The 17,878-nt window shown below is 46.0% G+C and overlaps 1 protein-coding gene across 1 annotated transcript in view; it reads left to right on the top strand.

The window, feature by feature from the left end:
• The first annotated feature begins 243 nt into the window (after positions 1-243).
• ARIH2 (ariadne RBR E3 ubiquitin protein ligase 2) overlaps positions 244-17,878 on the top strand; it is a 51,769-nt gene continuing 34,134 nt past the window's right edge. The window contains 3 exon segments of the mRNA XM_079794785.1: positions 244-476; positions 6,285-6,346; positions 7,946-8,291. Of these exon segments, the coding sequence (XP_079650911.1) occupies positions 8,043-8,291 (249 nt within the window). The 5' untranslated portion in view covers positions 244-476; positions 6,285-6,346; positions 7,946-8,042.

Below are 17,878 nucleotides of genomic sequence, written 5' to 3' on the forward strand. Positions count from 1 at the left end.
ACCTCAGGAGATGATCCCGCACCAACGCCCGGGGACACACAGCGGAGCGAGGCGTCCGTCAGGCCGGCGCTGGGGAAAGCCCCCGCGGGCGGCGTGCCGCCGGAAGCCCGGCCAGGACCACGCCGCCGGGAGCCGCACCCGCTCCTCCGCGGCCCCCGCCTCCCTCGGAGCCGGCGTGCCCACGTCGGACTCTGGGACCCGGCGACGGGCTACCGCCCAGAGTCGGCCGAAGGGTCACACTACCCAGCGCCGGCCGCGACCCCGGCGACCGCGGGCCGACCCCGGGCCGGAAGTGACGCAAGCGCGCCGAGCACTTCCGGAGTTGCGGAGACCGCTCCGCCGGAGGAAGCAGCGCGGGCCTAGACCGGCGTCGGCCCGCCGCCTCCGCCGCCGCCGCGCCTGGCTCCGGTCCCTCTGGCCTGGCTCGACCCGGCCCGGCCCGCCCGGGCTCAGCGGCCGCGGGGCCGCGGCTCCCGGTAAGTGTGGGGAGCGCGGCGCGGCCTTGTTTACCCGGCGGCCGGGGAGGGGTGGGCTCTCCGCGCGCCTCCCCAGCCCGTCCGGGGCTCCGCCTTCGTCGCCGCCCGCGAGGCCCCAGCGCCCCCGGCAGCCGGTACACGGTCTTAGGTCCCGCTGCCGTGCGCGGGGGGCGGCTGAAGAGGAGGCCGAGGAGGGCGGGCGGGCGGGCGGCTCTGTCTTTCCTCCTCGAGGCGCCGCAGCTCGCGGAGAGGTCGGAGGCCAGCGCCTCTGACCGCCCGGCGCCTGGGCCTCCCCAACGGGCGCCGGGAAACGCGCCGCCTCCGGGCTCCCCACTCGAGTCCTTGCTGGGAGCCGTGGCCAGGCCGCCCGCGCGCTTAGTTAACGTCCGCCCCGCCGGGAAGGGTCCCCAGCGCGCGGGTCGGTGACCTCGCGGCTCTCCCGGCGCCTTGGAAGGGACGTGCGGCCCAGGAGCCGCCTCGCCCGTCGCCGCTGTGCCCGCGGGACAGGCGGCCGTGGGGTCGGGTGCCTTCCCCCTCAGGCCGATCGGTGGTCGCTCAGCCCCGTAGGACTTGCGGCCGCAGGACATGCTGTGTCCCTTTGCTGCTCAGTGGGCGAGCCACTAGCCACGTGTGGCCACTGAGCATTTGACCTGTGGCTGGGGCGACTGAAAAACCAAGTTTTAAATTTTATTTTTTTACGTTAAAATTTAAAAACCCCGTGTGGCTCAGCAGCTGCCGTATTTGACCGTACGAGACGTAGTGCGGAGTTTTGAAACTAAGTTGTTGGTTCATATTTCTGTGCCAAGTCGTTTTCTTCGGAGATGCAAGCTTGGTAAGTGGCCATTCGGGGCTAAATGCTGTATCTGGAATAAATGTCGTCGGACTCCCCAAAAAGCCTCTGTTCCTGTGGACTTTAAACTGAAAGGTCTTCAGTCTGGACCCTTGAGCCCAGGGTGGGTGTCAAGGTCTTTGGCTCTGGGGCAAATAATATATTTTACTCCTTTTCTGTCTAGGATGTCGGGATAACATTTAACATCTGAGGAAATCGAAGTTGTCATCAATTCTGTTCGCGAGGCAGTGACATACTGGCCCTTTGAGGGTTGTCAGCACTCTTTCAAGTAGACTAGGGATATTTAACTTTGGAAAGATTAAAACTGCCCTGGCCGGGTGGCTCAGTTGGTTGGAGAGTCATCCCATGCGTGGAAAGGGTCTCAGCTTAGATCCCCTGGTCAGGGTGTGGGCGGGACACAGCCAAAGCCTGCACAACCTCTGAGCCAGTGATGGCGAACCTATGACACGCGTGTCAGCACTGACACGCGTAGCCATTTCTGATGACACGCGGCCGCTGAGGTGGCCGCATGCCGAGGATGAAACATTTCCGAAATAATGTTTTTTCCTCAAAGTGACACACTACCCGAGTTATGCTCAGTTTTTTGGCGAAGTTTGACACACCAAGCTCAAAAGGTTGCCCATCACTGCCAGATCCTGGGAAGGAATTCCAGAGAAAGGGAAAAGCATGCTTTTTCATTGTGATTCTGGAAGTAACTCTGTAAGAGGGATGGGGGCCTGACCAGTGCGGCTCAGGGGTTGAGCATCATCCACCTATGAGCCAGGAGGTCATGGTTGGATTCCCAGTCAGGACACATGCCCGGGTTGTGGGCGCGATCTCCAGTGTGGGGCGGGCAGCAGGCAGCTGATCCACGATTCTCTCTCATCATTGATGTTTCTCTTTCTCTCTCTCCCCCTCTCTCCCTCCCTCTCTCCCTTCCTCTCTGAAATCAATTAAAATATATTTTAAAAAAGAATGGGAGTTAGGAGTCACCATAGGCCATGAATCTGGTGGAAGTAGGACCCTGGCTCTCTGGCTGCCAGCTGTGTGGTCCTGGGCAAGTAACTTAACCTTTTTGAACTCTAGCTTCCTCATTGGTAAGAAGAAGATGAAAGCTACTTTGTAGGGTTGTGAAGATTTACTGAGAATCATCTGACTTGTAATTGGCTCTCATTGCATGAGAGTTGTTATTGGTAGTGATATTTTGTAGATAGGGGCAATCAATATTCATAGGTTGTTTGCCTGGTAAGCAGTATCTCTTACATAAAAGGTCTGTGGCCCTGACCGGTTTGGCTCAGTGGATAGAGCGTCGGCCTGCGGACTGAAGGGTCCCGGGTTCGATTCCGGTCGGGGACATGTGCCTTGGTTGTAGGCACATCCCCAGTGCGGGGTGTGTGGGAGGCAGCTGATGGATGTTTCTAACTCTATCCCTCTCCTTTCCTCTCTCTGAAAAATCAATAAAATATATTTTTTTAAAAAGGGTCTGTGGCTGTCACGCCGTAATGCCGCCGTCATGACCAAACGAGCAGTGGCTCTCACAGCAGGCGGGCCATGACTTACTAGTGGTGGAGAACCATGTGCAGCAGAGAGCTATGAGCCGCAATGGGCGGGGCGGCCAGCTGAGGCAGGTGGCAGCGAGCTACTTGCGCACGATTTCGTGCTTGCTGGGCCTCTAGTTTTACATAAAAATACAAGTAAAAGAAAAAAGTGTTGTTTTTTAAAGTCAATCGTTCCTCTACTATTTTGAAAATAATCATCCACTATAGTTTGGACTTTGGTTTTCACTTAATTTATATTTGCCTGTCTATGTTTGAAAGTTGTAAGCTCTGGTTTTCCAAGAAATCCTAAAGGATAAAGAACTAGACATCCTATATAATATCCTCCTGTATAATAAAAGGCTAATATGCAAATCGACCAAAGGGTGGAACGACCTGTCTCTGTGATGCACTGACCACCATGGGGCAGACGCTCAACACAGGAGCTGCCCCTTGGGGGTCAGAGCGCTCAGCCAAAGCCAGGCTCACGCTGGCAAGCTCAGCAGTGGTGGCGGGAGCCTCTCCCACCTCTGGCAGCGCTAAGGTTGTCCGACTGACGGCTTAGGCCCACTCCCCACACAGGGCGGGCCTAAGCCGTCAGTCGGACATCCCCTGAGGGCTCCTGGACTGGGAGAGGCAAAGGCCAGGCTCAGACACCACCCCCCCCCCCCCCAGTGCACAAATTTCGTGCACCGGGCCTCTAGTAAAATTTATAATTGAGTAAGCAAGTAGTACTTAGTCTTGGATAGTGGGATCTGTATCTCTGTGACAGTTGGGTGGCCCTTGAGCATGTCAGAAGAGAGGTAGGGAATGGGTGTTAATACTGCCTAGCAGCATCCTAGAGGAGACATTTTTTAATTTATTGATTGTAGAAAGAGAGAAGTATCAATTCGTTGTATGCATTCCTTGGTTGCTACTTGTATGTGCCCTGATCAGGGATCGAACCGGCAACCTTGGCTTATTGGGATGGTGCGCTAACCAAGAGGGCCTGACATTTTTTATTTGAAAATAATTTTTTTTTATGAGTAACGTGAGATCTGAAATAGTGGCAGTATTCTGTGTTAGACTGCCACGGTGTAGGTGACTTTATAGTAAAAGTCCAGTTTTAATTCAGTCACAGTTTACTCTGTCAGCACTTAGAATTGAACAATACGAGTAAGGTGGTTGTCTTTCAAACTGAGGGAGGGAATTGGGTATACATTTCTATCACCAGTACCGCAGTTTAGATCACTGTCATCAGTTTACTTTGAATGCTTAGTTTTTTTAAGACCGTATAACTTGTCAATATAATTATGACAAGTGGATTTCTGTGGGGCATATAAGAAAATACAGTTGACCCTTGAACAATGTGGGGTTGACCCTGTGTGCAGTCAAAAATCTATGCATAACTTTTTATTATTATTGACTTTTAGAGAGAGAGAGAAATTGATTTGTTGTTCTACTTATTTATGCATTGATTGATTGCTTTTTGTATGTGCCCTAACCAGGGATTGAACCTGCAACCTTGGTATATCAGGACAGTGCTCTAACCAACTGAGTCACCTACCCAACCAGAGCTATGTATAACTTTTTACTCCCCAAGTACTTAATTGGTAGCCTACTATTGACCAATAACAAACATCAATTAATATGTTTTGTATGTTACATTTATCATCTATAATAATAAAAGCATAACATGCTAATTAGACCATATGTCCTTCAGGACGACCTTTCGGACAAAGCCAGGGCTGCGAGGGGAGCCCAGGTCCTGGGTGCCTGCTGGCAGCCAGAGGGAAGCCGATGCCGGCAGCCGCAAGAATGAAGGCCTACTCTTGCATGAATTTCATGCATTGGGCCTCTAGTATACTATATAGTAGTGGTCCAGTGCACGGATTTGTGCACATTGAAAGGAAATTAATTAGAAGAAATATTTTAATATCGCTATTCACCCTTTCTCTATAATAGAAATGTCAACCAAATTCATGATTGACAATGACAGATCGAAACACACACGTGATTGATGCCAGCGAGAGCTTTATATGTATGGCGTATGCATGAGTCAACTTAGCCTTTTATATATATATATATATATATATATATATATATATATATAGAATAAACTTGCTCAACTAAGCGCCAAGCCTGTTTTGTCTTCCGGACAGAAAGTATAGTGTCAGTCACCGGTGACTGACATGGTGCTTAACGTGTTAATTAGACCTGCTTTCTGATGTAGCTAAACTTTTCCCAGCCCAGTGAAGCACCCCAACTTCTCTTTCAGGTAGTTGTCAGCAACACAGCAATAAATATCAACATAAAGCAGATCATTATTATTATTATTATTAGGTTGCAGGGAGAACAAAGGGTAAATTATTTAACTGCAGCAGTGTTTGACTATATTCTGCGCAGTGAGAAAACCTGAAGTCATTTTCAGGGTCCACCATTTCTTCTTTTCAGTCGGGTCAAGTTTCTAAACTTTCTAAATCTTCATTTTCTGGCTAATGAAATGAAAATAGGATTCTACTGAGTCACATATCTACCTTCTCCAGGACTTCTGTGAGGATCAAATGAGATGAGGCACAGGAAAACGCTTCACAGATATTGGTGAAAGTGTAAAATGTTTCCACCTGGCTATAAAGCAAGTCGTGTTCCTGGTCTGAAGAAACTCCAAGGAGGCTAGTCGCTAGGGAGAGGAAGCTGGGTGTTGCTACGTGACATCATTACCTGGTGCCCACAGCAACTGTTTGCAGGCTGGATTGGGCTGTGGGCCACATTTTGTGCCATGGGGTCTTGGCAGCATTGGCTGCGATTTGGTGGGGTGTCTCTCAGGGGTGGTGGTGCGGCCTGTGTCCCACTTGGGGGAAGCCGAGTATTGCTTTGTCAGCACCAGGTCTCTGGTGCTGTTTCTTTGTAAATGGCCAGTGCGCATCACTCCTGCGTTGAGCATCTGCCCCCTGGTGGTCAGTGCACATTATAGCAACCGGTCGGATGGACACTTAGCATATTAGCCTTTTTTATATATAGGTTACTATAATAAAGTAAGCTAGAGAAAAGAAAATTATAAGGAAGAGAAAACATATTTACAGTATTTATTGAAAAACTCCATATAAGTGGACCTGTGCAGTTCAGACTCATATTCAAGGGTCAGTTGTAATTTCATAGTTACTCTGGTCCCTTGCTGCTTATCCTTTTAAATGTCTTTACTTTTAATTTTTAAAAAATATTTTTGTTGATTTCAGAAAGGAAGGGAGAGAGAGAGAAACATCAATGATGAGAGAGAATCATTGATCGACTGCCTCCTGCTCGTCCCTGACTGGAATTGAACCTGGGACCCTTCAGTCCGCATGCCAGTGATCTATCCACTGAGCCAAACCAGCCAGGGCTAAAATCTTTGCTTTTTAAAAATAAATTTGTAAAAGTAGGGTATCATTTTAAAAATATATAAATAGAATTCTCTTTTCATTTTAGATGGAAATTATATGACAGAATATTTGGGTAACATCTTCCTGAAAGATCTTCGAGGACTACAGGTATTTTTAATTTAGAAATTAACTTTTCTTCTAAAGGAAAAATATCATAGTTAGGTTCAGTTGTGAATTGGTGGTTCTGCCATATAAACCAGTTTGTTAAAAGTGAAATTGCAAGTATCCTATTTATTGTCCTCTTGTGATTTTTAAAAACTGGGCATTTATAGTTAATATCAAACAGATTCATTGATTTTTTAAAATTTATTTTATCATTAAAACATGGCTCTAACCTTTAGACTGCTTACATATTTATATGTATTCTAAATCTTTGTTTTAATTATGTTTTTTTTAAGAGAAATTATCTACTTCAAATAGCCTTTACATTTGTATTTAATCCAGATTTGGTTGTGTAAATTATTTACATACTATTCAAATGCTCTTGCATTTTAATGTTCTATTAATTTTTAGATGTAAGTCATTATTTGATACTGTTCTTTGCAAATGATCACTTGAAATAGTACTTGTGCAGACAAGTTAACGAGTATTTGCCAAAATCTTCTTTGAGTTGAAGTTAGTACTTGTGATTATTTTGCTTTCTCAATTAGTGTTCTCTGTTCCTTTATATGTAATTGAGTAACGTTCTGATCTGAGAGGGTTTTTCAGTAGCTGTTTTCATTTGAACTCTTCACCCTAAATGGATTCTGGTTTTCCCTAGCCTTGATCCTGCTAAGACAGAAGAATACCCATAGTTTTCCTTCTCTGTTAGGCCAGTTTCTTTTCCTCTAAGCACCGCTTTTAAAGGATCAGTAAAACACTTTAAGACTGAGTCAGGCCCTGGCCTGTGTGGTTCAGTTGGTTGGGAATTGTCCAGTGTACTGAAAGGTTGCCAGTTCGATTCTGGTCAGGGCACATGCCCGGGTGTCAGGCTTGATCCCTGGTAGGGGGCGTGAAGGAGGCAGCTGATCCATGTTTTGCTCTCACATCCATGTTTCTCTCTCCCTCTTCCTTTCTCCCTCTCTAAAAAATAGTAATAATAATAATAATAATAATAATGATAAATAAATCTTTAAAAAAAAAAAAAGACTGAGTCAGTTAACTTCGCTGACTAGAGGAGGGTGTTGAAGAGCTATGTGGCTTTTATTTTCCTATACTATCTATGCACCTGCTTTCCAGATATCTGAGAGCGATGTCTATGAAAAAGTCACATCCTTTCCCTCGTATTATACTTGGAACTGTGTCCCTGTTTGTGTGCTGTCTGTACCACCACTACGTGGGCATGACTAGCAACGAGATTTTAAGCTGTGGTAGTTCAGCCTTTCGGTGGCTTCCCCTGTGGGCAGCTGTGGGATGTGTGTCTCAGACTCTGGCAGGAAGGACAGACCCGTGGGAATGTGACATAGAGCAGACAGCCTTACTCTTCCATGCCAGGCCCTTCACGTGAAGGTACCACTGTCAGCCACCTCTGCCCCTCCAGGAAAGGGTTTCCCTGGGATATGCTTGGGCAGGGAGATGATGTTGAGGTTACCTGTAAGAGACCAGAGTTGGGAATAAGTTATAGTGGGGTAGGGTCAGGGCTATGCCATTTTGATTCTTGAATGACTTCTGTTACAACTTCTCACAGTGAAAATAAGTAACACACATTTTTTTCTTTTTCTTCCTTAGAAGACGAAAACACTAATGCATTTGAGAAAGTGGTAAAGTTGGGGGGGGAGGGGAAAAAACCCTGCTTTCCTGATTTGCAACTTGGCTGGATGCTAAGATGTCGGTGGACATGAATAGCCAGGGGTCTGACAGTAATGAAGAGGACTATGACCCAAATTGTGAAGAAGAGGAAGAGGACGAGGACCCTGGGGACATAGAGGACTATTACGTGGGAGTAGCCAGCGATGTGGAGCAGCAGGGGGCCGATGCCTTTGATCCTGAGGAGTACCAGTTCACCTGCTTGACCTACAAGGAGTCCGAGGGTGCTCTCAATGAGCACATGACCAGCCTAGCCTCTGTCCTCAAGGTGAGCAGTGTTGTCAGTTCCACGTGTAATCCTGCCCTCCTCCAATTAAAGCTAAACATGAGCTGTTGTTAACTAACTTTTCCTTCAGGCCGATGGGATGGCTCTGTAGCTTGAAGCCAAATTTGAGTATATGTTGCATCATTTGGACACATTTTTGATGCATTTACTTTGTTTTCTGGTATATGCATATCTAAGACCCTCAGATTCTCAGACTGCTAAGAATTACAAAGGAGGGGTGGGATGGATTCAAGAAAGATAGACCAGAAATATATAGAAGCAGAATTGCACAGATAACACTTGTTTAAGAAAGTGAGTCTTATGAAACTTTATTGGGTAAAGTCTGATAAGCATCAGAATCACCATCTTCTACACAACCATGTGTGAGTGACTGATAAATGTTTGCCCTAAATAATCAGTGCCTCTGGGCTAATGATCTCATTTGTTTCATACACTGGTGACTAATCTAATGTTGGAAGAAATCTTATAGCCGTAACTTTAAGAATAAAGTAAGTTCTCATAGCTTGTATTTCACTGATTTGAGGGGGTTGTTAATACGGAAATTTTAAGGAATTCACGAAGTTGGTTATTCCAGCAAGAATCTTATTTTTAACACTTAACTAGCATACTTTTCTCTTTCTTTAAATTTTTATTGGTTTTAGAGAGGAAGGAAGGAAGAGAGACAGAGAGAGAAATATCAATCGGTTACCTCCAATACATGCCCGTACTCGCCCCGTATGCGCCCCAACTGGGGATGGAGCCCAAAACCTAGGTATATGCCCTGACTGGGATGAACACGCAGCCTCCTGGTGCCTGGGATGATGCTCCAACCAACTGAGCCTCCCGGCGAGGGTGCATACTTTGCAGCGTCTTGCCCCTCAGCCAGTTCTTGTCCTCACTGTACATTTTGTCGTAGGTAATATTACACTCGTACGTAGTATGCTCACATAGGACACTGCACTATTTTTACGGTCCTTTAGACAATTTCCCAGCTTGTTTCTTTCCCTTATTGTGTTGCCCACTATGTGAAAATGGGGACATTTTTCTTATTTTACTGTTTTCACTGACTTTCTTTTGGGAACTATTATATGGACTTGGTTGTGTGCTCGAGGTTGAAGTCAAAGGTACATTGGCTTGATTTCAACCCAATAATCTTCTTGTTAGTATTGGTAAATGGAATTAACTGAGGTGTGCTGTGTATGATTTCTGTAATAGTTTTCCAGTTTAGGGATTTTTCCCCCAAGGTGGTCAGCAAAGCCTAATAATACCTTGGATTTAGATACTCAGGGGTTTATAAACAACTAGCTACAAGCTGAATGCTAGACTTTTTGTGTAACTCATTCCTAAAAGTGATTGCCGACTTTCTCTGTGCTCAGCAGAAAACTCGGGAGAATGGAGACCATTGGAAGCCCTGGGTTTGGCATTTCTGCACCATAGCTCCAGCACAGCTGCTGGGACTCTGCTTCTAGAGGCCATTGCCCTGGGAGAAAGGCGGATCGGGTTTCTTTCCTCCTCACCCTGCACACCTCTCCCTGCCTGGTCAGCTAGCTGCTTTTGCTTTAATCATATTGTCAGGTTACACACAGCGTTGGTATTTACAATTAGAAAAGGAATTGTGTGTGACTGTGAGTGGTCCAGTATCACTTGACTGAGTTCATCAGAATCTTTCCATCTAGGCATAGGAATTCCGTTTGCAAGCCCTGCTAGAGACAGCTAGCCGAGGGGCCCAGGCACCTCTCTTTCCATCTTTGTGTGTGTGTGTGTGTGTGTGGCGGGGGGGAGGGTAAAATATATGTAACGTAAAAGTTATCACTTTACACTCTCCCTTGTTAGGCTGACACATGGCCAGCCCTCTGAAAAGCCCTTTCTCCCTAGAAAGCTCGCCTGACCTTGTAGGACCCTCCGGGCTCCTTCAGAGTCCAGCTTGTGCTTCCTCTGAGCGAGCTGGTTAAGAAGCCCTAGAACACAGTGGTGGGGCGCTCTGTTGGTCTGTGCCCCGAGGGTGCAGCCCCTTGTATGAGGTCACACACTGTCGTCTCCTGGCCACTTTGTGTTGTTTCACCTTTTACACATATTTTTGCATGGTCTCTCCAACTAGATTGTTACTTCCTGGAGGGCAGGGACCGCTTTGCACATTATCGCCCCCATCCGTCCTGTCAGTATTGCAGCCATAGTAGGTATTAAATAATTTCTTGGATACTTGTGGGTTTTGTCAGCTGTTGAGAACAGCTGCTGATGCTATTGGTGTGAATTAGATTCCCTAGACTCTGCTGTACATCCTTGTCTAATGTCAGGAAAGGCATGTTCTGGCCCTCAAGGTCATGAAAATAAGGAAAAAGAACTTAGAATGGAGATGAAAGGATAAAAAGAGAGGAAGAAGTTAAGACACAAGGAAAGAGGTCAAGCGAAAATGGGGCAGGCTCTAGCTGGTTTGGCTCAGTGGATAGGCCATTAGCCTGCGGACTGAAGGGCCCCAGGTCCCATTCTGGTCAAGGGCACAGGCCCAGGTTGCGCCTGAGTCCCCAGTAGGGGGCGTGCAGGAGGCAGCCAGTCAATGATTCCCTCTTGTCGTTGATGTTTCTACCTCTCTCCCTCTCCCTTCCTCTCTGAAATCAATTAAAAAAAAAAAACACTAAAATTTTAAAAAAAAGATCCTCTCTCATCATTGATGTTTCTATCTCTCCCTCTTCCTTCCTCTCTGAAATCAATTAATATATATCTATACACACACACACACACACACACACACACACATTTTTTAGGAGAAAATGGGGCAAAAAGGAAAGTAATCCATGGAAGGTAGATGATGCTAGAACATAGGTTTCCCCCATCCTGGACTTCACCGAGGCGCATGTTCAGACCACTTTCTCTCTGGGGCTGGGCCACGAGGGGCCTGGCTCTTCTGGTGGCTTGGCTGCCCATGAAGGACGCAGTGGTGTGCTAAGTGGTTTGGGGATTTGACCCAAGAGGCCAGGCAGAAATCGCATGTTTACTAATAAAGGAGATGCATGGGCTTGGGTGGGTGGCAGGCCCGTCCCCGGGTCTCATGCCCCAGCGCAGAGCAGGTCGTGGCCTTGAACCATGCCCAGCCTCTGCCCGCAGGTTGCAGGCCCTGGAATGGGTTACACGGTGGAAAAGAGAAAGAAAGAAGGAAGGAATCACACGTAATCTTCCTCTCAGGCTGGCTAAAAACTAGCCTTCCTATTTTTATGATGAATATTTTTGAGACAGAAGGGAATGCTTTAAGTGTTGAGGTGACAGAATGGTGTTCACAGGTGTTCTGGCTGCTGTAGCTCCCCTGCTGCACGTCTGTCTGGAGATCATGACTGATTTCCCCCTTGGTCATGGCACTGTACAACTCTGTGACACACAGGTCTTTCCTTCTTTCACATGTTCAGGAGCTGTTGGGGCCGGTAGGGAGTGTCACAGGTGTGGCGTTGAACATTACAGTTCGGGAAGAGCTGCCTGTGAACAAAAGCTATTAACTTCGAGGCGTGGCTTCAGTTTGTCACTGTTGTTCAGGTCTGTGTGCCTCCTTTTGTGTGTCTGGCAGTTGCCTATGCATGCGCCATCGTCCAGCATAAAGTTCAGCCTTTTGCTGCCTTTTGGGATTGGATGTCTCGTAGGTAGAAAAACCCCAACTGTCTGACACACTGAGCTTTTGGTTTAGTGCGGACCTCGGGTGGGAGGATAACTTCCTGTGTGTGTTCTGGACTAGTCCATGAGTAACATCATTAATTGAGAAAGGAAAGCGGCAGGAAATCAGACGAAGGACTGAGGCTGGACAACAGAGAACATGCTTATCTGTTATTGAGGGGAGACTACTCCTGTTCCCATCATGGCAAACAAGGGGCAGAGTTTGGAAAAGGAGCTCATCGTACACCAGTGTAGTGGAGATGTGATGATTGCCCATGGAGTGTTGTAGGAGGGAGGAACATCTCTGACAAATATTCTAAGCCATCATATATGAGCTTTTAAAGAAAACAAGGTAGGCCAGCCGGCGTGGCTCAGGGGTTGAGCATCGACCTATGAACCAAGAAAACAATGTTACCTTTTTTACACACCACATTTATTTCTACATGAAACTTATACAAAGATTAGTTTATTGTTATTGTTATAGATGAGAGAGGCCCTTTCTAGTAACAACAGGCATTTAAAATGCAATACGTGGACTAGTTAGCCGAGAAGAATTTTGTCCTTCGTTGAATCCTGTCAGTACTGCGCCGTGAGCCTCCTGAGCCATTTGCTATCAGGCTGCTCAGAGAGGGCTCGCTTTCCCTGGGATGGGCCCGCTCCTCCTCAGCAGCATGTCGGGGTGTGGGCAGAGCGGGGGGATGCTGTGCTGGGCCCCACCCGCTGCTTAAGAAGGGAGAAGAGCGAGCTTACTCTGGGCTCGGGCTCGTGTGCAGTGACTGAGCTTTGTGTGGACAGGAAAACCTTGAAGGTGTGATCGGAGGGCAGTGCAGGTAACAAATGCGGACCCAGCGGTTTGAAAGCAGGAGGGTGGGAAAGGGACTTTCCGGCTGGGGTGGGGGACGAAGACGCACAGGAATAAACTGGAAGGTGGTCGTGCGGTCGGTGTCTTTACCACCGAAAGGAAGGGACAGATGTTTTTAAACTCCTGACGCCGAACGGCCTGCTCTTCTCAAGTCTGGTATTCCCGGATAGGACGGGAGAAATAAGCTGGTGACTTTACGTGTTTTCACCACAGTTCCTGCTCTTTGAATTGCTGTGTTAACTGCAATAGAACAGGGAAAATGTTCTCTAGAACACTATTCTGCCCCTCTTACTTGGATTTGTTTTAGAATCTAGTGTTTGTTAGTCAGCAAACTATGGCTGGGAAGTGTCCTAAGGCTCTTTGGTGGGTCATCACTCCCCTTGTGGGCGGATTACAACGAGAGTCAGGGCTTCTGACGCGTCAGCGCCGTCTATGGTCCCAATTTTAATCCTGGTTTCGATGCATTGGCCACTTGTAACAAGCAATTGATGTTCTTGTTTATTTTTAATTTATTTTATTTTTAAAATATATTTTTATTGGTACAGAGAGGAAGGGAGAGAGAGGGAGAGAGAAACATCAGTGGTGAGAGAATCATTGATTGGCTGCCTGCTGCAGGGCCCCTACTGGGAATCGAGCCTTTAACCTAGGCATGTGCCCTGACCAGGAATTGAGCCGTGACCTCCTGGTTCATAGGTTGGTGCTCAACCACTGAGCCGCACTGGCCGGGCTGTTTGTTTGTTTTGTAATAGATTTTTAGACAGAGAGAGGAAAGGAGAGAGAAACATCAATTTGTTGTTCCTTTTATTTATGCATTCACTGGTTGATTCTTGTACATGCCCTGACTGGGGATAAAACCCACTTGGCATATCAGGATGATGTTATAACAGACTGAGCTACCTAGCCAGGGTGAGCTATTGATGTTTTTAACACCAAGTACCTCTTTTTAGCCTTTCTTTTTAAGTGGCACCATGTTTTTTATATACTATCTGACAGTGACTTTGATTTATTTATTAAATTAACTTTTTAATATCCTGATTTAGCAGAATTTTAATACTTTTATTTATATAGTGATTAATTAACTAAGTAATGGTGTTTTTTTGTTACTACTTACGGGAAAGTGTCTTTAAGCTGGGCATAGTAACACTGTTTATGTGGTGAGCAGCCATCTGATTTCTATTTTTATGACTTGATGTCAGGTTTCTTTGCATGCCTGTATCTTAGAATCTAAATGAAATTCCTGTGTTCCAAATTGTGGGTGGTTAGTGGGTGTGTTTATATACTCACGATGCTATAGTCTGGAAGTCGGGTGTGTTGCACTGATATATAACTTTATTTTTAGAAGGGAGATGAGAAATGTCCAGAGTGACATTGAGAATTGCCTAAGCACACCTAGTGCTGGAGTTGTCCCTCTCTTGCCAGCTTACAGAGGTTATTGTCATCACTGACTTCGTGTGCTCACTGTGGACTTGGCACGACATACAGCCTGCTCACCGCCCTCCAGACAGAAAGCTCTTCATCAGCACCAGGGCAGCTTTCCTCGTCTCTGTTGTGTGTTTACCCACCTTAGGGACCATGTCAATCATGTGTAATCAAGGGATGATTCTAATCCACACTTGTGTTCTAGTCCTGGATTTATTTATATTTAAATGTTTTTGTTGATGTTACTGCAATATTAAAGAAAGAATATCATTCTTAATTCCATTAACCTAATATAAGTTTTTTTCCTTGTTTATTATCCTTCAGGTATTATCCATATTCATACATAATATTACTGTGCTGCAGTTCATTCATTCAACCAATGTTATTGGCTACCAACTATGTGCCAGGCACTGGAAAAATAGCTGTGAACAAAATAGATAAAAATCCCTATACTTGTCCACATTGACTCGTTACAAAATAGATAAAAATCCCTATACTTGTCCACAATCATTATGTACATGTATTTTCATGTACATTTCAATGTTTCCCAATTTTTACTGCACTGTCATGGATTCCTGTAAGTGGCTGTATTGTACACCATCTTACTCTTGAACCGTCCTTTTCTCAGGTTCCCCGCTGGGCTGCAGGTGCTGTTTCTGTGTCACGGCTGTGGGGACGGTTGTGTTGCGATGAGCGTGCTCATGGACTGTGGCCTTTGTCTGCTGGGACTTGGCCAGAGCCGTGGCTGGTCCCTTTCTGCGCTCAGTGTGACACGGCCTTGGGCAAGTCCTCAGCATCGTTACACTTCCGTTCTCTCATCTAGAGAGCCATGATGGTAATACCTTCTTCACGGCATTCAATGCGATCATGCATGTCAAGCATCTAGCACCTGAATGTTCAGGTAAATGGTTATGGTGGAGGCAGGGCAAGAGCAGAACAGCGGGAATGTTGTTTCCACATGTTGGCTCTGGTTCCTTCTCAGGATTGTGTGCTTTGAGTCGTAGAGGAGAAGCCACGTGGAGGAAGGATCTAGATGGCATGTTGCTGCTGCTGCCTCTGCGTGTGCATGGAGTAGTTGGGTCATGTACTTTGGGTTCTGTTGCCTTCATCCGGAGCCTCTGGTGCCCTTCTCCTTGGCCCCACTAATAAGAGAAGTAAAAACTATGCAAAATGAATTTTGAATTGGGACCAGGAAGGAGATACAGGGACATATAGCCTGTCTGTTGTTCCTACATTTCTGGTTGACTACAGTGTGTTTTTTTTTTTTGTGTGTGTGTGTGTGTGTGTGTGTGTGTGTGTGTGTGTGAGTGTGAGTGTGTGTTTACTTTGTCTTTGCCCCTATTGCTCTAGGAAAAATTTAAAGGATTTTAGATTTTTCTGCCCAAAAGAGGGAAGATTTGAGAAGGGCACAGAGTGAGGCAGCAAGAAGTTTCTTATGTTGCTCCTTCTGAAATGTGTCTGCTCTGTGTCTTGATTACTTAGACTGACATGAATTGTCAGAATTTGTAGCTTATGTTGTGTTCCCTTGTCTTTGAACTATCACAAACCTTTATAAACATGAAATGTTTTCACTGTGAGAATCACAAGTTTACCAACCATAAAGAGAAAAATACAGGCAGGATGAGTGAGAGGTTTGTTTGAATATTTTAACAGGAGAACAAAGCTGTTCTTATAATACTGAACAAAGAGTGGTCCCTGTATCTGGGAAAAATGTTCTCTTTGACTTGAATGCTGTCTCTTTTCTGGCCAGTACTTGCTCTACCCACTTTCATTTATCCCTTATTTTAGGCTTTTACCAGTCTCTTCAGTGCTCTCACAGTCATTTTCCAGAGTCTGTATTTAGCTTTGCATCCTTTTACAAGAAATAGCTCCAATGCTATTAAACTTCGCTTCCAGATTCTCTCTCCTAATTGGTGATACCACCATTCACCAAGCTGTAAACTGAAGATTTACCCTTGACTGCTTCTACCATGAAGCCCTCCCTGATCCCCAGGCAGAGTCCGACACTCTTGTCTCTGTACCACTGTGTGCATGTTTTTGGTATGTACTTGAACTAATTGCAAATTAGTTGTTTGTAAACCAGGGCTTGAAATCTTTGAGATAGAGGTCTACATTTTCCTCTTGGCATATAGCACCTAGCAGAAATGTCTGGTTATATTTTGTTCTTACTAAGTGTTGTTTATTGTTGATCTGTGTAAACCCAGTCAATAAATGCAAAAGTTGAGAATTAACCCCAGAACTCTATTTCTGCGTGCTCCCATTTGTAAATAGAGGGCATGCTTGTCAAAGGGCTTCATGAAGGGAGCTGACCTCTAAGGAGAGCTAGGATATACTGGTACCTGCTGGACGTGTGGTTCCCAGCTTGGGGTGCACGTCAGAATTCGTCTTGGCAATTCTGATACTTGATGCAGATGTAATGACAGACGCTTCAGAGGCGAGGCCAGGTGTTTGACATTATACTCACGGGGACATACAGGAAATGGGTGCAGTGATGCAGTATCACCGTGAGGAAGGAGGAGGGCGTCCTTGCTTTGGCTGCGGAAAGGATGTGTCCAGCATTCAGAGGCACTGGCTTGTACCCACAGTGGCAGGGGGTGTCTGCTGCCAGCTGTCAGGTGGGAGAGGTTTCCTGTAGCATTTCTGTCATTGATGAAGGTAAAAGTGGGTTCTTAATCCATGTTGATAATGAGTAGCACTAAAAATGACTGATAGTACATGCAATCATAAACCCAATGTGAATGTTTTAAAAGTTGTGAGTTTATGACACTGGAGTAGAGCAGGTCAGATCTTTTTTGCTTGCTTATTAACATTGGCTTCTGATTCAAAATGATTGGCTGCCCTCACCTGCCTTTGGCCTCCCTCCATTTGTTTTTATTTTCCTGGTATTCAAATGTCTGTAGCAGTTTTATTAATGTAAGAGCCCCAAACTGGAAACAACTCAAATATCCACAAACACGAATGGACATGTAGTGGTATGCCTGTAGAACAACATACTTCCCACCGGTGTAAAGAGAATGAACTGCTTGCATAAGCATCATTGATAGATCACAAAATATACTGCATGCAGGAATTCAGAAGGAGTAAAGAGTAAACACTATGATTTCAATTATATGAAACTCTAGAAAACGCCAACTAATCTATTGAAAGGAAAGTAAATCAGTGGTTACCTGAAGAGTTGGGGAAGGCAGGGAGAGAGAGAAAGATTATTAAAAAGCATGAGGTAGCCCTAACTGGTTTGGCTCAGTGGATAGAGCGTCGGCCTGCGGACTGAAAGGTCCCAGGTTCGATTCCGGTCAAGGGCATGTACCTTGGTTGCGGGCACATCCCCAGTAGGGGGTGTGCAGGAGGCAGCTGATCCATGTTTCTCTCTCATCGATGTTTCTAACTCTCTATCCCTCTCCCTTCCTCTCTATAAAAAATCAATAAAATACATTTAAAAAATAATAAAATAAAGAGCATGAGGTAGCCCTAGCTGGTTTGGCTCAGTGGATAGAGCATCAGCTTGCGGACTGAAGGTTCCCGGGTTCGGTTCTGGTCAAGGGCACATGCCTGGGTTGCGAGCTCAATCCCCAGTAGAGGGTTTGCAGGGAGCAGCCAATCAGTGATTCTCATCATTGATGTTTCCCTCTCTCTCTCCCTCTCCCTTCCTCTCTAGAGTCAATAAAAATATTTT

This window comes from Cnephaeus nilssonii, assembly GCF_951640355.1.
Source record: "Cnephaeus nilssonii genome assembly, chromosome: 17".
NCBI classification, from domain to species: Eukaryota; Metazoa; Chordata; class Mammalia; order Chiroptera; family Vespertilionidae; genus Cnephaeus; species Cnephaeus nilssonii.